Source organism: Podarcis tiliguerta, assembly GCF_965153285.1.
Source record: "Podarcis tiliguerta genome assembly, chromosome: 7".
NCBI classification, from domain to species: Eukaryota; Metazoa; Chordata; class Lepidosauria; order Squamata; family Lacertidae; genus Podarcis; species Podarcis tiliguerta.
In genome coordinates this window covers 40,226,463-40,250,021 of record NC_139540.1, presented here as the reverse complement: position 1 = coordinate 40,250,021, position 23,559 = coordinate 40,226,463, and the positions used below count along the sequence as shown (strand labels likewise).

Below are 23,559 nucleotides of genomic sequence, written 5' to 3'. Positions count from 1 at the left end.
GATGAAATTTGGAGGCCCTTTTCAGGAAGTTGGGGGCATGAGAAGGGCCGGTGGGAGGCTGGAAGCAGCTTTTGCCATCCATGATCTAAGCCACTGCCATCTTCATCAAGGACCCTGTTCCCCAATACAAGGTAGGAATTGTGTCAGTGGAGTGGATGAAAAGTTCCAAGATTGGGAAATGGACTTGCACTCTGCTTCAATATAAGCCAGGGCTTCCAGTCTGAGCTGTTGTAGTAGCCCACCAACCTTCTGGCTCAAGCAGGTTTTCACAGAATTGCGGGAAGGGACCCAAAGGATCATCTAGTCTAGCTCCCTGCAAAGCAAGGATCACAACTATAGAATCACTGACGTGTGTTTTCCATTAACATTGGAGCTATGATCTGTAGCTCTGTCTACAGTGTTAAAGAGCAGTCTTAGAAGTAATCACTATGGAGAAAAAATAATTTTTTGGTGGCTTCACCTCATTAATCTCTTCAGTGAGAGCTCTGTGAATGGAGTTTTTTAATTGCTCATTTTATTTGTTATTTAGTTGTCATGTTCGTTTGTCAGTCGCCTCCTGCAAATCTCTAGGCAACTGTCTCTAGGCAATGCACTACACGAGTATTAGACAAACATCAAAACACATCAAAACACAAAAACCACAGTTCACACTAACAATCTAGCCTACCATAGAAATAAATATCATCCCCAGGAAAAAAATCAATTCAGCAATTAGAAAGAGCTAAAACACCCACACATAAGCTGAATCCATCTAATTGATGCTTGTGTGGCAGAGACTAATATTAAATAAAATTTAGCGAACATTAAAATATGGTAGAAGGATGCTAAAAGGCCTCAGAGAAGAAAAACATCACTGCCTGGCCCCTAAAAAGCATTAAAGTGGCTGCCTGGTGGAGGGCCGTGAAAGTTTGTGTCTTGGGCTTTTTAAACTTGTCTACCCATACACTATCTGAAATCAAAGAGGCACATTGGTTGCCAGATGTGAAGTATATTGGCATTGTTTTCAGCTCTTCTACCCCCTAGTCAGTTATTTGAAGAACTATTTCAGGCAGTTTTGTATTTTGAGGAGCAATGAGAAAACATTTTAATCTAATCATTGTCTCCCCCATGATTACTATACAAATATCATATGTTTGGGCCAGAATTTCACCTTTACTTAACCTGCTGGTTATGATGGAAACTGTCAGCAGAGAAACAAGAAGTGTTTTGAAACAATGTAATGATAATATTCTAATATACCACATTCCAGACTCAGAACCTCCGAATTATTACAAGGCCAGCAATCCTACCCAACCTAATTCTGTCACTGATCACTTCTTTTAAAGTGAATTTGGTTTTAATCATGCCACCACTAGGCAGTTCAAGAGATCCTATTGACTAAGTAGGAGCTTAATGACATGTGAAAAGTTGCAGCCTGCCTTGTAGCCCTGCCTGGCCAAATCAGCAACATGAGAGAATGCAAAAGTCAACACGCATTGTCTTGAGGAAAAGCCTTTTGTCTTCATGATACTTCTCTTTCAGAACTTCATACTCCCTCTCCCTGCAGCTTCTCTCTGGCTTTCTTTGGTAGATGTCATATTTTCCCCTGACCTAGTCAAATGAAATGAAAAGAACCCTGAAGGCAAGGGAGATACAGAACCTTGAGCTGCTATCATATGTGCTTTTCCTGTTACACAGGACACATTGAGCAAGTACAACATTTAAAACTGGCCTTCCATGAAAGGGTATGAAATGTTGCTGCCATTATGATCAAATCTGCTTTTAAAAACACACACCAAAACCCACACTTTTCCATTATCCTGAGAGTTACATTTCTAAATGCACCTCTGTGAACAGTACCCTTGGCATTTCTTACTCATATGGTGCAGGGCAGATTGATGTTGACATGTTTTGAAACACACAGAAAACAGGCAGGGCAAATAGCTATATTTCAAAACATTAAGCGTTTGGAAGTAAGAATCATAGAATCATGGAGTTGGAAGAGACCACAAGGGCCATCGAGTCCAACCCCCTGCCAAGCAGGAAACACCATCAGAGCACTCCTGACATATGGTTGTCAAGCCTCTGCTTAAAGACCTCCAAAGAAGGAGACTCCACCACATTCCTTGGCAGCAAATTCCACTGTCGAACAGCTCTTACTGTCAGGAAGTTCTTCCTAATGTTTAGGTGGAATCTTCTTTCTTGTAGTTTGGATCCATTGCTCCGTGTCCGCTTCTCTGGAGCAGCAGAAAACAACCTTTCTCCCTCCTCTATGTGACATCCTTTTATATATTTGAACATGGCTATCATATCACCCCTTAACCTCCTCTTCTCCAGGCTAAACATGCCCAGCTCCCTTAGTCCTTCTTGAACTGTGGTGCCCAGAACTGGACACAGTACTCCAGGTGAGGTCTGACCAGAGCAGAATACAGTGGCACTATTACTTCCCTTGATCTAGATGCTATACTCCTATTGATGCAGCCCAGAATTGCATTGGCTTTTTAAGCTGCCGCATCACACTGTTGGCTCATGTCAAGTTTGTGGTCAACCAAGACTCCTAGATCCTTTTCACATGTACTGCTCTCAAGCCAGGTGTCACTTTGGCTTGAGAGCAGTACATGTGAAAAGGATCTAGGAGTCTTGGTTGACCACAAACTTGACATGAGCCAACAGTGTAATGCGGCAGCTAAAAAAGCCAATGCAGCCCAGAGTTACCATATTTCTCATAACTATGTCAGCTTGCTTTCTAATGATGTGCTGAGAACAGAGAACACCAGTGGGACCTTCAAGTAAATGGTGAGAATGTATTGCCCCTACACACAGGAGTGTTCTTGCTCAGGTTTGCAGCAAGCTAACTAGACCTGCCTCCAGGATAAAAATTATAAGGGGCTCATGCAGACCATCTCTTCTGCTCCCTGTTTTGTGTGTTTGCTGGCCAAAGCTCAACACATTGTGGGTTTTGGAGGCCCCTCAACAGTTCTCATAGGGCTGATGGGGTGTCGACTTTTGAAATTGTTCTTTTTTTTTCATGTGTTGTGGTTCTCCATGCCTCTGGATTCATCTGAGAAGCTGGTATCTCCATCTTGTTGCTCAGCTACTACTTCAGTTCCAGTCCTGTTGGCACTCAGCCAACTGAGTTTGTTGTTAGAGGGAATGATTACCAATATTACCTGTTTGTTGTTGTTTTTTAAAGTTATTTTTAGTTATTGAATATACTGTATCAGTATTCATGAACCATTAAGACCTATAATGGACTGAGTGACTTAGGTTTGATAAGGTACATTTTGGAAGTTGGCACTCTGAGAAAGTTTGAAGAAGTGAAATTTAGCAATTTTAAAAAGAGTGTGGAGCAAGCTTTGGACAATTTTTTGGTCTACAAGAGGAATTATAGAGTTTGGGCAAGCTTGTTCAAGAAGGTTAAAGGAGACGTTGAGGGGAAAGTGTCTTGGGACTTAATTTTAGCCTCGAAAAAGACTCTGCAGACAGGCCAGGAAGATGACTTAAAGGCCTCGGATATAAGACAACCTGGCTGATTGATTGACCTTATGGATTGGAAAAACTTTAAAATTTGTAAAAAGGACTGGCAGTACCCGAAACCGGGGGGAAGAGACGGTGGGATAAATTGGAAATTTTTAAGTAAAATTTAATGTAACATGGTTTCAATAAGTACTTTTGGGGGATGATGGAAGGAATTTATTTTGGTTCCAGGGATTAAGATAAGGAATATGAAACATTAGGATATAAGGGTATATTATTACAGGGTTTAAGATTAGAAGACTTAAGGTTAATTTTCTTTTTCTATTATTATTTTTCTTTTAAAAGGGGTAAAAGTAAATCAGTGAAAAAGCAGTAAAAGCTGGATGGAATTTGCCGACTAGATTAAAAACTGGTATACAGAGAGGGAGGTGGGAGGAGGCTGAGGAAACAAGTCAAAAAAGAAGGAATTTGAAACTTTGTGTTGTTTGGGTGTTCTTGTGTTTGTTTTTTGGGAATTTTTGTGTCAGGGGGTGGGGAAGAGGGTTTCTTTTTTTGGGTTTTTCTATTTTTTTATCTTTTTTATTATTTTATATTCTCCTTTTTTCTTTTTTGTGGATATGTTTTTGTTTTGATGTTATGCTGTTGGAAAAATCAATAAATATTATTTTTTTAAAAATGACCTATAATGAAAGGTAGCAGTAGTGTAGTGTAGTTCATGTAATGGGCAGTTTCAGTTACTTCTGGAGTATTTCTAGAGGTGTTTGTACAGCTGGCTGTTTGTCAATGTATGTGGATTAGGATTGCCGTCTGATACATCTTTCTTGATTTAGAATGGGATTTAGTGACTGCTACATTTTTATCATGTCATTTCTCTAAGCGTAAGGGCAGAGTGAATGAATGCTGGTGGTTTCCTTTCTAGGTGGTCTCATAAGAACATAGCAAGAGTCCTTCTGGATCAGACAAAAGTTCTATGTAGTACAATATCCTGTTCTCACGGTGACTAGCCAGATTCCTGTGAGAAGCCTATACCAAGCAGGGCATGAGCACATCAGCACTTTCCCTTATATTCAGGTGTATAGTACCTCTGGTATTCGAGGTAGCACACAACCATCATGGCTTGTAACTTTTGACAGTCTCATCTTAACCTCATTTTAAAGGAGGCCATCACGGGCTCTTGTGGTAGCCAATTCCATGGTTTAACTATGTGCTGTGTGAAGAAGTACTTCCTTTTGTCTATCTTGAATATTCCAATATTCAGCTTAATTGGATGACACCCCCCCACCAGGGTCAAGTATTATTGGAGAGGGAGAAAAAGTTATCTCTATCCAATCTCCTATGCCTTTGTCATATCCTCACTTTCTCACCTTTTTTCCTAAACTAAAAAGCCCCAAGTGTTGTAACCTTTCCACATACAGGAATTGCTTAAGTGCATTGATCATGTACCCCTTTTCTGAACTGTTCCCAGCTCTACTTGGTCCAAAGAGAATAGGCCTATTTACCAGTCCCAGTTTCAGATGCAGATCAGAGTCAATCAGAATTTTGCAGTGCAGTTTCAGGTTTAAGACATGTGCACAGAAATCCTTATTTTAAAGAAAATGCATGGAATACACGAAGAATGCATGTAAAAAGTGTATCAAATGTGTAGAATTTCAGTGTGACCTTTTCATGCTTCTGTAAAAGAAAAGAAAAATACTTTAAAATGGGACATGATAGACCTGTGATTGGGTACATGTGAATTTGACATAAAATAGTTTATAGTGAAATAAAAATAAATGCTGCTTTTATTACCAGGAACACAAGTAGGTCAAAGCATTATTTTCAATCCCATCTTCAAATTTTACAGACTCTCTAGAAGAGTGTGTATAATGGAAAGAACCTGCTGGGATTGTCTCTATATTATTTTGATAGAACAGATGAATCATGAAGATGAAATTTCATTTTTTGTAAGATGTAGATGTTTGAAAAACAAGGCAAAACATGAGGAGTCAGTTACTGAGTTGTTATACTTGGTGAGGTTTAACAGCTCTCCCCCCTCTCTCTCACAAAACCATAGGTAGTTCATCTACATGAGTGCAAACAAATGCTATAAGTGCATTGCAATTATAAGTAGCCTTAGGAAAGAGCAGGCAGCAATTTTATGATATTGCCAAAGATTAGTGCTGAAATGCTGAAATGTATAGCTGAGAAATACTGCTGCTGGAGAAATGTTTTATTAGAAGAAATGTAACAAGGGATTCACGATGCAGCTGTAAATCCATTAAGGCAAGTAGGGCTCTGCAATAACCTTTCTCCATTTCAGCTATTAGCTTCAAGGATTGCTGAACTTGGTAACTTTGCAAATGTGGTTTCACCCAACACAGTAACTTAACCTCCTCTTCACCAGCCTGTATTCAGGTCAGAAATAAGGAGACATGACTTCGCTAAAATGAGTACAGCATCATCTATTTTGTATCAGAATTTATTTTATCTGCACCAATCTGCTACTGGAAGGCATAAACATAAAAATATTACATCCTTGATATCCTTCGGGAGTTTTTTCCTAGATAAGATAGTTGCAAGAGCTGAAACCAGCTGCAGTATAATTTTCTGTTCATGTTTTCTTAAGTCAAGTGGGGAACCTTTTGGGCTCTGTGAACCAGATCCTTACCAGAATTGACCTCATTGGTTCACCCAGCTGTCAGTCATGTGACATCATCATAATACCCTATGGATGACAGATGAGTGGCCCTGCCTGTTTGTCAAAATCCCTTGCTGGAGCAATGTTAAAATGAAGAGGAAGGTGCTTCAAAGACCAGTTTGGCAAACTGCTCCCTGAACCACCTTCCCTGTCCTTTAAAAGTCATTCCAGGTGTGACTTCTTTGTGCAGAGATGGGAGGGGGGGAGTTTGCTTTCTTTCGCTATTGGCACCTTTTCCCAAGGAACAGGCACATGCACTAAGAGCAAGCAAACCCAGTAGTTTTCACCTTCTTTTGGTTGTGTCCATCTGTTCCAAGGAGAAACAGGCATGCACACCAAACTGAGCAGGATTTAACAACCACCTGTCAGATGTTAAGTGGGGGTTAACTCCTGCTGGGAACAGACACCTGCCAAAGAACAGAAGCAATGTCAGCTAATTGAGAGGTTGCTGCGGTTTGCAGAAAATGATCTCACAGGCCAAATTGGACCCATTGGGTAGGCCAAGACTGGCCTTTGACCCAGAGGTTCCTCAACCCCTGTCTTAAGTCTACATGGTTAGCAAATTTCAACATACAGTAATGTGTTCTGTCCAGTCATTCTTGCTGTAATGGTCACCGCAAAGGAAGCTTGCCCCTTTCAAGTCTGTATGGTTTTCAAATTTCCTCACATTTTTATAATACAGTGGTACCTCGGGTTACCAACTTAATTCATTTTAGAGGTCTGTTCTTAACCCGAAACTGTTCTTAACCTGAGGTGTGCTTTCACTAATGGGGCCTCCCGCTGCCAGCGCGCAATTTCCGTTCTCATCCTGGGGCAAATTTCTCAACCTGAGGTACTACTTCCGGATTAGCAGAGTTTGTAACCCAAAGTGTTTGTAACCCAAAGTGTTTGTAACCCGAGGTACCACTGTAGAAAAATTATTATCTGTTTAAAATAGACATCAACCCATGGTAAAAAGCCTAGTAGGGACAACTCAAATGCAGTATTTTACATTGACTGCCTGTGAAAAGGGTTTAGCAGTTCATCTTAAAACAAGAGGCACCCTGAGCAAAATGATGAAATGGTGTGTTTAAAAGTTGGCACTGATACTTTCAAACAGAACCAAACATTATTCTTTGGAAGAGACAATGCTAGAAGAAAGGAGGTGCTTGAGGGCACAATCTAAATCATACATTGTTGACAAAGATATCCCCAGTGTTCTTTGGATATATAACAGGGGGGAAATAGTACACTGGAACATTTCAGACATTTTTGCAAATGTGTTCAGCTTACGAATGATTCTGAAGATATGTTTAATATTTTTGTTGTCTAGAATGATTGAAGACTGTGGGAAAAGAGGAACCACCATGGCAGAAAGGAGACAGCTGTTTGCAGAAATGCGTAAGTACTGTGGCATTCTTTCCCCCAGTAGATGAATTCTTTCTTGCAAAAGACCAGCAAGACAGAATGTAACTTTGGTAAATATTGCATGGATTTGTGCCTTGGGCAAATAGGCAGTTGTTCTGCAAAACAGTGGCTTTAAAGTGCTTTAAAAGTGCTTTTAGTGTGAGGCAAGTTGCAAGAATGCGTACTTAATTGACCTAATGCTGTCTTTTTGTAGTTCTGTGGATTATTTAAAAGCTGGTTTTCTACCATATCAGTTACTGCTAAGAGATCCAAGGTGAGGAGATTTGAGAGAGAGGGAAGGGAGAGGGCTTGGAAAGAAAAAGGAGTGTGAGCAATCATAAGCACTGGCTCTCATTTACAGAATCAAATGTCAAGCATATTTGGTGATCCTCTTTACTGTGGATGCCCTGTACTTTTGAGCCCTAGACTGAAATCTTCCTAGCTTTACTAAAGTGTCTCAGTTTTCATTTTCTTAATTAAAGTATGTTAACACTGTCCTGATTAGAAATGCTTTCTGTCACTGAGGAATGACAAGTGCCAACCCCTGGATGCAACTTTAATTTCAAATAAATATGCTGAGCATTGTCATCCTAGTGTGTAAACTGTTTTGTAAACCTTGTGTTTGTTTTTGTATCAGACGTGTGAAGTTGATCATGATTATTTCCATTTCACAAATGAGCAATTGAAGCTGAAATATAGTGAAAAGTCAGAACCTAGCCCATATTTCCACTGTGGAAGTCATATGCACGTCTTTCAAGTCAAAGCCAATAGTCTCTTCATTGTACTCACTTATATTAGGAGAAAAGTGAAGCTTTATCACTTTTTCTCCATTCAAAATGGTCTCTACCAGAGAGCGTGAGGCAACCTTGGCTATATAGTTCAATCCAGCAGGTCTTTACAGAACCATGATGTATAAAACTGGATAATACAAGTTGGATTTAGGGTGATTGCAAATGTTGGTGATTATAAACATACATTAAAAAACTGCTTTATAGTTAACCAAAGAAGCTCTCAAGAAGTAGAGAGCTTCAGAAGCTGAGATTCTTGATGAGCTGACTGCTAATCAAGAGGGTCTCTCCTCTTTTGCCAGATTAGATGCCAATATGTCAGTTGCTTTACAGAGTAAAGCTACCTTTACCTTCTAGGAACAAGGACCACAAGGACCTGAAGCTGACAGTACTATGTTTAAATAAATGTTGCAATGGGTTGGATCCAGACAAAGTTGGCTGAGGTTAGTTCTCATGTAAATTAATTGTGCCATTGAATTAAATGGGACCTAACTTCAACTAAAGGGACGCGGGTGGCGCTGTGGGTTAAACCACAGAGCCTAGGACTTGCCGATCAGAAGGTCGGCGGTTCGAATCCCCGCGATGGGGTGAGCTCCCGCTTCTCGATCCCAGCTCCTGCCAACCTAGCAGTTCGAAAGCGCCTCAAAGTGCAAGTAGAGAAATAGGTACCGCTCTGGCGGGAAGGTAAAACGGCGTTTCCGTGCACTGCTCTGGTTCGCCAGAAGCGGCTTAGTCATGCTGGCCACATGACCCGGAAGCTGTACACCGGCTCCCTCAGCCAATAAAGCAAGATGAGCGCCGCAACCCCAGAGTCGGTCATGACTGGATCTAATGGTCAGGGGTCCCTTTACCTTTACCTTTAACTTCAACTAACTTACAGCTTGAAGCACATTTAGCTGAGGGTCTGTGTAAAGCTTGGTGTAAGCTAGAGCCATGGTTCCCCAGGGACCACATGAACATTGATTATGGTTTTGGTGGACCACTTAATGATTTCTCTGCCTGTTGTAGCTTTGGTAATGCTCTGTGCTAAATGCTGTATGGTTTTTGGTTGAATTCAAATTGTAATACAATAAAAGAAGCAATAAAAATACTATTTGATATCAGTATTTAATGCGGACATGCCACGGATCACCTGAGTGAACCTCATGGACCGCTGGTGGACCATAGACCACAGTTTGGGAACTCCTGAGGTAGAAGAGGAGCTAGATCTACTCCTAATAGAATGTGAATGGATATGGGAAAAGGCAGTTTCCACTGTCTTTGACTTAGCAAGTTTCACACAGAGTTGGAAGAGACCCTGAGGATCATCTAGTCAAATGCCCTGCAATACAGGAATATGCAGCTGTCTTGTACAGGGATCAAACCTATAACTTTGGTGTTATCAGCACCATGCTGTAACCTACTGAGCTATCCAGGCTGTGCTAGAACACTGCTGCTTGAACCCTGACCAGTTGGGACTAACCCTGTTTCAGCAGAATGAGCTTAACTTAACTGAGTTTAAGATGTGATGCAGAAGTTACTGGTGAAGATAGTCCATGATGGCTGATCTTTTATTTCTGCAAAGAGGACACTCTTCAATCTGCCAACAATAGTCTCTTACGTTTTACACATCACTGTTCCCCATCTGATGTACAAAGACAAGATTGTAATTGGCACGAAGGTCAAAGGCCATGAGGGGTTCTAATAAACAGAACACCTTCCATTGAGCTGGCACCTAATTAATAATAATAGGAGAGACAGATGTTTCCTGATACATACGTTGAAAAGTGAATATATCCACTCTAAGTTGCTGCTGGCTTATGTTATCTATTAGAAATACAGTTCTGCTGAACACAAAATACCAGCCAGCTCTTACAGTGTATTACTGTATTTTGTCTACAAACTGTTAATCATCATGGCACATGAAACCATTTTTTTTATTAAAAAAATTACATTGTTGCTTATTCATCTGATAACTTGCTTTCCGTTATTCTTCAGCATCCAGATCGGAAGTCTTTCATTTGTAGGAAAAAATGTTGAGCGGTAGCCAAAATACAAATAACAATGATAACAAAACTACATTCATCTGGGACAGAAGCAAAAATCACAATCCTTTTTGTTTCTGGATGTATGCCAACAAAAGCTGCTTTTTTACCATGGGTTTCTCATTCAATAATACAACTGAGTGATAGGCAAACAGAATCATTAGGCAGATTCGGGTGTCTGGCTGACAGATAACGAACAGAAGAGTTTGCTTGATGAAGCCAATGGCCCATTTGGTCCAGCATCCTGTCTCACAGTGGTCAGCCAGGTGCCTGTGGGAAACCCACAAGCAGGACCTGAGGACAACAGCACTCTGCCTACCTGTGATTCGCACCAACTGATATTCGGAGGTATACTGACTCTTGACAGTGGAGGTAGAACATGGCCATCATAGCTAGTGTCTGTGAATAGCCTTGTCTCCCATGAATTTGTCTAATCTTTTAAAGCCATCCAAGTTGGTGATCACCACCATGAGAGCAAGTTCCATAGTTTAACCATGTGCTGCATGCAGAAGTACTTTCTTTTATCTGTCCTGAATCTTCCAACATTCATCTTCAGTAGATGTCTACTAGGTCTAGTGTTACGAGAGTGTGAGAAAGACTTTTCTCTATTCATTTTCTCCATACCGTGGAGAACTTCCATAGTGTCACTTCTTATTCGCCTTTCCTCTAAACTAAAATGTCCCAAACACTGCAACCTTTCTTCACAAGAGAGTTGCTCCTGTGATGGAGGAACACTCAAGAGAAGCTTCTACCACCCACTTTCTTGCTGCTGGTGGGTCATACTCTGTGGTAGTTGCTGCTACCACCCTCCCACTTACTCTTGCAGCCCAGATGGGAGAGGAATGGATATATGACTCTTGATAGGAATGGGAATGTTTCTTTTTTTAAAAAAAAAGAGGAAGGAGGAAAGTAAATTTGAGTATTGCGCTGTGTTTGTCACTTGAGCTGAGGGAAACAGCTGGGACCACTAGAAGGGGTCTTCCAAGCAAAGTCTTAGTCTACCAAGGATAAACGATCTTGTGGGAAAATGAAAAATTTTGAGGATGAGACGGTAAATAGTTCAAGGGAACTTCTGGCTGGGACAGATGGCATTCAAGCAGCCAATTGGTAAAAGGATCTAGTTGAGAATGCTTGGCAGATGGAGAAGAGAAAGGAGAAAAGTAAGCAAAAGTGTAGCGAGCAAAACTGAGAGAGGGAAGAAATAATGGTGCTTCTTTCTCTCTTTTTCCTGACATGGAAGCTTGAAATTTCATGGCCGGACATATTTGCTTCCTGGGCTATAATCATAAAGCCAAAATAGAGGGGGCTTTTTCATTTTACCATTTTTATTTACTTTTTAGATCCTTTGATAAGTCTTTCAATTTCTTCTTGACACACAAACAGAACTTTCCCCTTGATTTGTCTCCAATCTCTTGTTCTGATCTGTTCCCTGAAGTATCGAGATGTGCACACGCTGTGATCTTTTTCTCAGGAGAGTATCAATCAATCAATCAGAACTTGTTAAATGTCATTAGTGCATTCAGAATTTGTCCTGTCTTTTTTAGTTTTACAAATGTTTTCTTGGAAAGGCTTTTTGCAAGGCCTTTGTGTTTTTGTAGGGTCATGCAAATCAGCTAAATATAACGCTTCCCAGCTTCATTCAGCTCGACTTTGCATATTTTCCCCACAGCTGCAATTGCTCAAACTGGCTGTCCGAAGTCTCCTCTCTCACATGCATATGCAAAGCAGCTTTATAAACAGCAACACTTTAAAAACCACTAAATTTGGCTTAATGAAAAGGTAGCAGAGGCCTACCTTTTGACTTTTAATTATCCAAATACAAGACGCTTCCAGAAAGGTTGTTGCATGACCCTCCTTCCCATTTGCCCCGTAATTTTTTTATTTTGTACTCCTACCTCCTCGTACAAATCTTACACCTAAATATATGGTTTGCAGCTAAAATAGATTAGTAGTTTGCATGTCTGATATCTTATTCTGAACTGATTCTCATCAGTTGTGGGTATTTGTTGTAAACTTCATAGTTAAATATTAAAATTACACAGTGTTGTCCTAGAATTGGAGCACAGCCATTTTGTTTTTTTAGCCTGTGGCTAGATCAGATTGTGTGTTTTTTTCTGAATGACAGATACAGAAGGTTTATTCTTTATCCACTGCTAAACTATTTTTAACACTGCATTCTTCCCATTCTCTCTAGTTAGAAAAGACAGCCTTGAAAATGCTGAAGGGAACATTTCTTTGTTTTCTCTCTTTTGTCTGTGAGGTACATGCACAAATTGCAACTATCATAGCATATGCATAATTTTCTGCCACTAGGGGCTCAAGATCTGGATCGCATCCGTTTATCCACCTACAGAACAGCATGCAAGCTTAGATTTGTACAGAAGAAATGCAACTGTAAGTATGCCACTGGTTAATTCGAATTACCATCATTAATCTTATCTTCCACTTTAGAGTTGTGTTTGTTCCCCAGTTGAAATGCAAATAGGAATTTATTTTAATATGCAAAATGCTAATAAGAACACCTGGTTCTCCAGAAGAGCATGTTATTACACTACTGCTAATTATACTTTAAAGTTTAAATGTTTGCATGTGGGTGAGGGTAAGAGAGAGTGGGTGGAGCTTTTTAAGCACATCTACTTTTCCCTTAGCAAAATGATGAGATGAACTATAAAATAAATAAAATCCCCCCCCTTTTTTTTTTGTTTCTTTTCAACACGATTAGATTTGTTCATCTTACCTCTAAGATTACCTTGTGCAGCTGGGTGGAACTTATTTTAAGCATCTACAGTCCCAATAGATACTAATTTTCACCTTCAGAATTTTCATTATTAGAATGCAAAGCAAATTTTAAGTGGTAAATAGGTCATTATAACAAGCCATTCTTAAGAATGCTACATCCTCCTTATACCATTATTTACAGCTTTTCTATAATATTTTGCATATTATAGGACCAAAACAGCTCCTGAAATAATTAACATGGCGTTGATGGCATCTGATTATTTTTGTGTATGTATGGTGAGAGCCAGTGTGGTGTAGTGGTTAGGGTTCTGGATTAGGACTCGGGACGCCCAGGGTTCAAATCCCCATTTGGCTATGAGGCTCACTGGGTGACCTTGGGCCAGTTACTGTCTCTCAGCCTAACCTACCTCACAGGGTTGTTGTGGGGATTAAATGAGGAGGAGGGAACCATGAGCGCCATCTTGAGCTCGTTGGGGAAAAGGTGGGATATAAATGCAATTAATAAATAAAATAAATTATGGTCACTATGCAGATCTGAAGGATGTGTCTCTGGGATTTGCTAGAGGGAAAGCTCCTATATTGACTCTGCTTCCCAAATGGAATATGAGAACTTCCTAATAAGTAAGATTCCCTGCACTGTATACCCTGTACTTAATATTGGCATATGGCTGAATCCGGTGATATTCTGCATGCCTGCTTGCCTTATTTAAAAAAACAAAAACAGAACTTAACTCTTTAGGTATTATTGGAGGATACAAAAAGGGTGAGGCCAGCCAGCCTGCTTGCTTCATCAGAGCTGCTGAACTCAGTAAACCCCTTTGCTGTTGTCCTATACATGAGTGTAGCTGTACTGATCTGTTGTGTATTCATTTAAGTAAATAGAACTACAACAATAGCTGATAGGAGGCAAATGGGGCAAGTCTGTCCTGCGATGTGTATCTATTTCTGTTCTAACAGGTTGCATGTGTATATCCAGCATCTAGGGTGGTTGTGTAATCGACAAAATGCCTTTATTAGTGAGTTGTTGCCAGTCAAGTAACCTTCTGCCTTTCTCCAGACATGTCTCTGCCACATCTGTTGCTTTATACTGATGTAGTTACACTATATCCAATGATCATTCACAATAGTACTTAAACACTAGGTCAGTGCCCTGGTCTGCGTTGCCTCATCAGTAAATGCCACAATTTGCAATGTTGCTGTGTGGTCTGTGTGCTGGATTTTACAAGCTCATTTGCCAGTGAAAGAACTCACATCAATAATTATATAGAGAGTCCTATGGCCTGATTATGTACCTTTTTTTTTTTAATGGGCTTTACATTTTCAGTCCTTGACACAGGACTGCAGCCCAAGTACTAACATATTCAGCTGTACTCCATTGCTTCAAAGCAATTTGAGAATTTTTTATTCTCAGCAGGCAGCTAAAACGCACACCGCTCCTTAGCTACTTCCTTTTACTAGACTATAACCACTTTTATAAATCCAGGTTCACCCACAACTTGTACTCCATACATATCGCCAAGATTCTAGAAGAGCACACTGCTGACAAATGCACAAAACTTATCTGCCATAGGATTTGGTGATGGGTGGCTTTAAAAGAGCTTTTGACTGTTCGTGAACACCTAGTACTTGCAGTGTGTGTGTGTGTGTGTGTGTGTGTGAAATATCACATTGCCTTGCATTTTTCAGAAGGTAAATTTAAAATTCTTTTGTTTTCCAAAAGCAGTTTATGTGCTTCCTTATCAATTAGACTTAGCAAGCTAAGTTGTCCAGTCACAAAAACAACAGCAAATTTGAATTCCTCACACCCAAAAGCATATTTTAAAGACCACTCATTGAAGAAATCTGCAAAAATTAAGTTTCACCCCCTAAAATGACACACACTTTACTGGTTCAATGTTATGTCTGAACCAGGGATCATGGTTTGTTTTGCTCAGACAAACCAGAGCTAATAAGCCTTGACTTGACATCATAATTTGCTGTGAGCAAAACAAACGATAATGTCCAGTTGAAATGTACCACTAGGTCAATTATCAAATGCTACTCACCATGGTTAGTTGCTCCTGCTCATCCAAGGAGATGAGCGAAGTGAGAGCCAATGTCAGCTAATACATTGGTATAAATATAACATGTATGGTTAATCTTTGGCCCTCCAGCTGTTGCTGAACTACAACTGCCATCATCTCTGCCCATTGGCCATACTTGTTGAGGCTCATGGAAATTGTAGTTCAGCAACATCTGGAGTGTCAAAGTTCCCAACACGTGAAATATAACAAATCTAGGAAATACACAATCATCACAATATAATTTTACTGCAGTATTTGAGGTTGGTCATGCAGCTTAGGTTTAATGGACAGGTAGTTGAAGCAAGCCGTAGATGCCATTCATGGTTATGGAAACACATGTCAAAACTTCAGTAGAGAACAGTTAGGGTTCAGTAGTGTAGGTGCTAAGATAGCAGGATCATGAACAACAGAACTGAGTCGAAAATGGGAAGTGTCAGCTTCTATAGCCTGAAGCACTGTATGAACACCAGAATTCTGGATTTCCAGAAATACCTTCTTCCTCAGCATAAAATGTTTCATTTGCTGAAAACTACGGCTTTTCGTATTTTATTACTTGTAGCAGTTATTAAAAAGCATTTAGGATGATGAAATCTCAAGCACACATATGATCTCTCTGTGGACCACAGCAGCAGAGGCAGAGCCTAACAACATACCATAATCAAAACTCCATTATACAATTAAACAGTACTGTACGGCTGGAAAACAACCACCATCCTTGGTGGGCCTTACTCATTGTGCTGCATAGTTATTCTCCAGTGCTGGCTGTTGAAAAAGCAAGGCTGCTGATTTCCCTAGATCAGAATAAACAGTTGGCAGTTGAAAACCTTGGATTTAAAGCCAGGCTGATGATTCTAATATGGGGTTTAATTAGAGCTGACAAACCGGGAGTTCATATCCCTGATGGTTTTTAATTTGGCACCTTGGGGGTTTCAGTGTTGTTTTTCTCCTCTGTTCTCTTTTGAATGAAATACTTTTTGCTGTGTCTCATCAGGAGAACAATACAGCTGTTTTCATGGGGAATGGCGTAGTGTGATGACCGCGGAGGCGACCTTGTTAACTTCCACGCCTTCCCCAACTCTAATCCTTCTCTTCCTCATACTCTTCTGCTCAGTTCAAATAGTAGCTAGGCCTCAGAGGCATGTAGGCTAGTCAGCTTCAATTTCTTACATACCTCGGGGCCTCTTTCTCTTCTGCCTGTCACTTTATGTTAGCCTTGTGTCCCACCCTGTCTAATGAACAATAATTCACATCTGTAAATTAAATGCAAGTGCTATTAAAGATGTACTCACTTCAGATATTTTTAAACACATCGTGCTCTGGGCCAGCCTCACATCAGTGGCTATTATATCATCAAGCCGGCAGCAAAGGAACTAGAATCAGAGTGTTAGACTAGGATGCAAAAATGAAGTTCCAATATGGATTTGCAGCCCATGCTTTTTAAACCAGTTTCCTAGGTGCAGTTCAATCCTATGCCGTTTTGAAGCAAATAACATTTACGTCACTTGCACTCAGCTCACGATAGGACAGGATCCTTGTTCTCCAATTTACTGCATTCCTTGCAAAATCAGTTTTTTGTCTTTTGTTGCTAAAGGGATGCAGTCAAAATAGATGAGCATAAATCCAAGGTGATGGGGGGTAAGCTGTGTGGCAGGTGGTGAGGATTTGTGGCGTTCCTGTTCTAAGTTCCACCATACTTTAAAAGTTATAATCTAGCGTCACCCTTACATTATAATGACATCAGTACAGTGGTGCCTCGCAAGACGAAATTAATTCGTTCTGCGAGTTTTTTCGTTTTGTGAATTTTTTAGTCTTGCGAAGCACCACTGTGTATTGACGGTTTCCCATAGGAATGCATTGACGGCTTTAAAAAAAAAGGCGCAAGACGTTTTCGTCTTGCGAAGCAAGCCCATAGGGAAATCCGTCTTGCGAAGCAACTCAGAAAACGAAAAACTCTTTCGTTCTGCGAGTTTTTCGTCTTGCAAGGCATTCGTCTTGCGAGGTACCACTGTAGTAATTTCTTTTAACTTGGACCAGAGTGTAATGCCATCCTGTTCTCTGATTACCTAGTTCTTTCATTTATTTACTATGCCTCTGTTTTTGTGACCATCAAATAATCTCATTTTCCTCTCTTCCCTGAAAATGTCTTTGTTTTGGATTTGCAAATCATCTTCACATTGTGTAAGATTAAAAATATCTGTTTAAGAAACCCAGACTCTTACTCCACCTAGGGGTTCAGGGAACATCATCTAAAATTGCTGTTGCCATGTTCCAATGGAGTATAAACTTATATATAAATGTCAGTGTGCATAATATTTTACCCAAATCCCATTTATTTCTTGCTTTTCTAATTTATATTATTTCCATTTATTGCTGATAGCCCAAGATATTTTTCTGTTAACCGAAACTGTTCCTCTATTCTATTGCTTGCTACTGTCATCCAGTGCATTTGATGATGCAGCATACAATTTTGCTGAGCTGCTACCGAGGCAATAACATTGGATTCTAGTATTAGTCAGGGAATGGGGATGGATGGGTGAAGTATCAGTAGAGAATGATGCAGTTTAACTCCAAACATATTTATTTGGAAGTAAGTATCTTTAAAGATGCGGGTGGCGCTGTGGGTTAAACCACAGAGCCTAGGACTTGCCAATCAGAAGGTCGGCGGTTCAAATCCCCGCGGCGGGGTGCACTCCCGTTGCTCAGTCCCTGCTCCTGCCAACCTAGCAGTTCGAAAGCACAAAGTGCAAGTAGATAAATAGGTACCGCTCTGGCGGGAAGGTAAACGGCGTTTCCGTGCGCTGCTCTGGTTTCTCCAGAAGCGGCTTAGTCATGCTGGCCACATGCTGTATGCTGGCTCCCTCAGCCAATAAAGCGAGATGAGCGCCGCAACCCCAGTGTCGGTCACGACTGGACCTAATGTTCAGGGGTCCCTTTACGTTTACCGTACCTTATCTTTAAAGTCAGTTGAACTTCTTGGAAAACATGGTTAGCATTGAACTGTTAGGGACTCACAGCTTTACAAACATTATTTGACTACCATATAATCTGCAGCCAAGTTTACATTTATTCTAGTTACTTCAATATATTCCTTTAAATCACATACATTTTCTGAATGTGGGTTGGCTCGGTTTGCCAGATAAAATTAATTATGTTATCGATAATGTACTGTAACAGTAATTAAGTGGTATGTATGCAGCTGAGCATAATGATGTATACAACCCAAAATGGGCAGGTGTCAATTTCAAAAAGACTGACCCTACCCAACAAGATGTAGCCCAGTGAGTGTATTGAATTGGTTTAGTAGCAAACAAAACATCAACCAAATTCTCCAGTAACCTTGAAGTTTACTGCTTCTTCAGACCCTAATGCTGGTTACTTTTCAGAATGCAGTTTTACTGTTTGGGTTACAGAAAGTTAATGTCTGGTTAAGTCAAGTTCAGAATGGCACTTCTCTTCTTTCATTTCTGCTTGGTCAGTTGGTGTCTTGGTTCTATTATTCATGTCTTTCCTATATATTAATGTTTCACTTTTTCTATCATTACACTGTTCAGAACCCATACATTATCTTTGTAATCATCACAATTTTGTAAGGTAGGCTAGTATTATTATTCCCATATTACAGAAGTCAGGTTAAGGGCAGTGAGAAAAGCCTAAGGGCACCTAGCAAGTTTATGAATGAGATGAGATTTTAACTGTGGGCAGCTCATTTCACAGTTCAGACTTTACTAGCTAGGACTGTCGTGTGCCTGACTCAGTAACATTGTAAATTAGAAATGGGGTGAAGTCATGACCAGCATTTGACAGGTCAGTTGCCATAATAAAAATTCTCAATAAAGCATTTTTTTCTTCTTTCACCTCCATAATTTCTTATTTAGTCATGCTGAGAAAATTAGAAAGCTAACTCTGTAACCAATCTATACAGACATTGGTGCAAATACAAATATATTTTTTCCCCCTTTGAAACAGCAGATTTCTTAAGGGAACAGCAGAAATCCATACGCCTTGGTTTTTGTTAATTTGATGCAATACGAATATATGGTTAATATGTAAGAGCACATATATGTGGCATTTACTAAAATATGCACACTGCCATCTAGTGGCTAGTAATGTAGCTTTCTCTAATCTGTATTACCTCATCCTCAGGAAGTGGTATAGAACTCAATATCTGAGGCAGGCTCTTGACAAAATGCAAGTGTTTCCTCTTTCATATGAAATCTCAAGCTGCTACTGGTTAAATACTGCTTGACCTTTCAGTATTTCCCAAGCAAGGCTTGATAATTTTATTGAGTGTTGTTGCTTTAATATACTTTCCATCAATTTATTTTGGACAGAAGTTAGGGAAACAGGTCTGTAAATTCCTGGATTGTCTGAGATCCCCTTAAACAATGGTAGTCTACTAATTCTCCGACATGGATGCCAGTCCTAGCAAGCTTATATGTTTTAAACAAAAACTATTCTGAGCTCTTAGAAATGTTGAGTGAAAGCCATCTGGTCCTAATGACTAACTACAGTAGTTATTTTAGTTTGTGAATGAACACCACACATGTATTCCTTGCCAGCTGTATTAGACAGCTATTCATTTGCACTCACTGAAAAACTGGTTCATGTGTGGCTGTCTCTCACACACCTTTGTCTGAAGTCTGGAGACAAATTGGGCTATTATTAAATTTAAGCCAGTCTCAGCTGAGCCACTGGAAGCCAACTGTGGGTATGGGAGTTGTAATGGAAGACCCATTGCAACTTTTCTTAGGAAGAAGAAAAACATGCTTGCTTGTTATTCACTGACCCGTCTTGTGAAGCAAAGAATAATACAAGGAATTCGCTTGACTTCCCAGCTTCATTCTGCAAGTCTTATAAGGTGCTTTGTGAGGGCTTGGCACAAAGAAAGTAAATGCTTTTCTTGTGTACCCAGTTTTCAACCTCCTCTCTTAATGGTCCTACTGCTTCTCTGGCTGGTTTCTATCTTCTGGAGTATTTAAATAATTGTCTATAGTTTCTATAGCTTCCTTAAGTGCCCTAAATATGTAGTCCTTCAGAGGTATGTGCGCACACCACAACACAAAGGGCCTACCTTAATGTTAGACAGGATAGGATGACTGCCTCAGACAGCTGGTGATGAGTGTGGAGCAGGGAATCCTAGCAAATGGCTGGAGGAAAGAGCTACAGGAGGAGGCCAAATGGCCTGCCCTGTGCCCCCAAGCTAGCCTGATTCTAGCCTGGGAGGATGTTGTCAGTAGCAAGTCTGGTTGGATTCTGTACAAGGAATTGCCGGGGGTGCTATCTTTTCTTCAGGTAGAAAACATCTCTTGATGCAGCCCTGGATACAAATAGATATGTCCTTGGAGTTTGTACAGCACTAATCTACATTCCTGAACAGGTGGTTTTAAACCAAAAAGTGATTTCCTGTTCATTCATAAGAGCAGCTGAAGTACAGACATTCAAGATTCCTCTGGCTGCACATGTGCTTCAAGCTGAGAGGAGGCTCACATAGCTTTGTAGAATTCTAGCCAAAATGCTTTTATAATTCTTCTCTCCTTCATCCTGCTCATAACACCCTCGTTAAAGCCATTTAGGGAGCTTTGTGGCTTAGGACAGATTTCAGTGTGGGATGAGATCAAAATTCTCAGGATTTTGTCTCAAAATAGGAGCTGGGGCAAGGTTTCATGAAAGTTGCCCCCCCCCCGCCCTTCCCACCTTTCTGTGGTCTTTGAGGTGGCGGTGATAGTGCATTTGCACACATGTTTCTACTGCTGTGTAACACTTTCCCCTAAGACATAAGGCTGGAGTGAGGGCAGGAATATTTGCTTTTGCTCAGCTTTGGGCTTGGCCGCCATCATTGCCTAGTCAAATCTCACTGCCTGTGTGGCATAATCACAAAGCCAATTTGGGGTAAGTGCAATGCTTGCTGCTCTCACTGTCATATCTTATGGGTAAAAATGTTAAAAGGGAAGTGCCTCCAGCAGCAGGGAAAGCACAACCCCCTGTCACCAGCATAGGGGAAGCCAGGATTGGGGTGGGGGGGCAGTCCTTTTGTTAGGGTGGGCAGAACCTCAGTTAGCCATGTATTTTTATTGATTTTTATTGATTGGGGGCAGCTACCCCTCCCTGCCCCCCTTGGCTACGCCCATGGTCACCAGCAAGTAGGGAAAACACTTGAATCTAGGTTTACAAGACTTCCTGGGAAAACGGTTGAAAGGGATGGTTTTCATTAAGCAAGGCCTGATGTCAACTGGGTTTCCCATCTCCAAGTATTCTTACAATGCAAGGGGTTGGACTAGATGGTTCTCAGGGTCCCTTCTAACTCTACAATTCTATACCACGCTCTGCTGTCCTACCATGGTCCTATTGACCACCTGCTAAGAGTTCATATAGGAAGAAAGTGGTTAGGGTTTGAAGAGGCACTCTCTCACACACACACTCACACAGAGAGAGACAGAGAGATGTTACACTTTAGGAATGTTTGTGACATACTAGTGAGACTGAAAAGATATCATAGTATGAATTACATCATAGTAGGGCATCCTAGCAACCAGTAGCTTGCTAGGGTGGGGGGAAAAGCCAGTCTTTCCTCGCAGCTGGTCTTTCCTAGCAGCAAGGTTTGCTTCCTGCAGGGTGCATGATCTGCATGGCTCTGCTCAGTGGCTAGAAGCTGGGCAACAGAACTGCACAGAATCTTGTCTTTGCTGTGCAGCAGCTAAATCAAACTGGAAAGATCAACCAACAGGGCAGGCAAGCAAATATTCATTGTCTCTCCCCATCCCCCTTTTATTCCCTTCATTAGGTGCATTTCTGTATAACATTGTGGGTGGGTTGAATTAATTTTTAAGCTAATAAAATGTAGTTGTGTTGATAATCAGAGTTCTGCTTCTTCTGATGTAATTACTGTTTTCTAACCAAATATATGCCCTCTTCTGTACAGTGGAGAGATTGCAGGAAGCGTGTAAAAGGTAACTGCTAAGTTTATGTAGCTTCTTTCATTCTCAGGTATAAGATGTGAACAGGTCCTTGAAAGGAAGATTCTTTGTAATCTCTTCCGACATAAATCCCTTGAGGATTGTGTATGAAACAGTAATGCAGTAGCTCATTCATTCATTTGGATTGTATCTTCACCTTATATTTAGTTAGAGGCATTGTATGATAAATGAATCGGAGCTGGCTAGTAAAAATCCACCCCAAAGTTCACCAGACTATGCCATATACCGGTAATTCCTGTTAGGTGAACAGTTCAGTTGAGTTTCAGTTCCATATTGGCCATAGTCCCTAAGAAAAAAATGTTACAACACAATGCATAATGGGGTGGACAACACAACTCACAATTTGTAGATAGTTACAATGAGCAAGAGCTCAGCCAGCCAAAATTAGTTTTCATTACAGCAGTCACAGATGATAGCAATTTACAACAAGAGATTCAATAGAAGCAGCATGAGATTTGGATAATGCTAAAGTGTGAGATGCTGACTTAATGAGTAATTCTTTATATCAATTATCCGATCGTTTCAAGATCTGACTGGTTTCCCTTACCCAAAAGCAGTTGGGGAAGAAACATGTTTCTAACCAATATACAGTATAAGCAGAGTATTTTTTAAAATCCAAATGTTATGAGATCCACAGTTTCTACCATGTCACAAAAGCATAGGCCAAATCTAGACATAATGTAAAGCTGTGAGCCTGTGCTAGGCTTGAGCTCAGGAGCTGCCTCTTCCTCCTCCTCCTCCTCCTCCTCCTCCAGTGTCTGCTGCCCTCTCCAACGCCACCACCCTCTGCACCTTGGCCAGAGGGCATACCCAGAAGAGGACCACCAGTGATGGCCTAAAGGTCTGGGAGAGGTTCATACAGGATAGCCATGGTGACAAGAAATTGTATGCAGGCAAAAATATTGGGGGGGGGGGGGGCTTCAAGAAAAAGGTCAGACAGACTGCCTATCCCCCCCCCCCCTTTGTTTATAATGCTTTGCAACAGCTGTGATGCAGATGGCGATGACTGGTCAGTCAGCACACGGCTTCAGTTCTGCAGCAAGATTAGGCCCAGTGAATAAAAAGAGACCCAACTGCTAAGTAACCATTTGCAATTCTGTTCTGTCCATAAAGAGGCCGCTCAATTCTTTTTACAGGCTGGTAACTTTTGTGAGCTTCTTTAGAGGCTGTGGCATATTCAGTTGGGTTTTCCTTACCATTGAAAGTGTTCTCATTAACAAGATGGGAGAGAACAAAACAAGTTTGAAGTCTCAGTTTATTTATTCAGTAAGCAGAGTTTAAAGAGCCTGCAGCAAAATACAATCCACCACTGGAAACCCTTGGGGCAAGAGAGAACTAAGGGAGACCTTCCGTGTTTCTATTCAGTAGACAGATTTTTAAAAGGCTGCATGCCCAAAATGACTGGTATGGGGCATCTATTGGCCCAAAGGTTTTCTGTTGTGTCTCCATTTA

At 40.7% G+C, this 23,559-nt stretch overlaps 1 protein-coding gene across 50 annotated transcripts in view; it reads left to right on the top strand.

Annotated features, from left to right (window-relative positions):
• DTNA (dystrobrevin alpha) overlaps nucleotides 1-23,559 on the top strand; it is a 182,452-nt gene that overhangs the window by 91,152 nt on the left and 67,741 nt on the right. For 33 of the 50 annotated variants that reach the window (XM_083449905.1, XM_083449933.1, XM_083449890.1 and 30 more), the window contains 2 exons: nucleotides 7,446-7,513; nucleotides 12,645-12,725. In XM_083449905.1, coding sequence (XP_083306031.1) covers nucleotides 7,447-7,513; nucleotides 12,645-12,725 — 148 coding nt within the window. In that variant the 5' untranslated portion in view covers nucleotide 7,446. Of the gene's footprint in view, nucleotides 1-7,445; nucleotides 7,514-12,644; nucleotides 12,726-22,862; nucleotides 23,001-23,559 lie in introns of all 50 variants that reach the window. The other 17 variants (XM_083449935.1, XM_083449920.1, XM_083449936.1 and 14 more) reach the window with 1 other exon arrangement.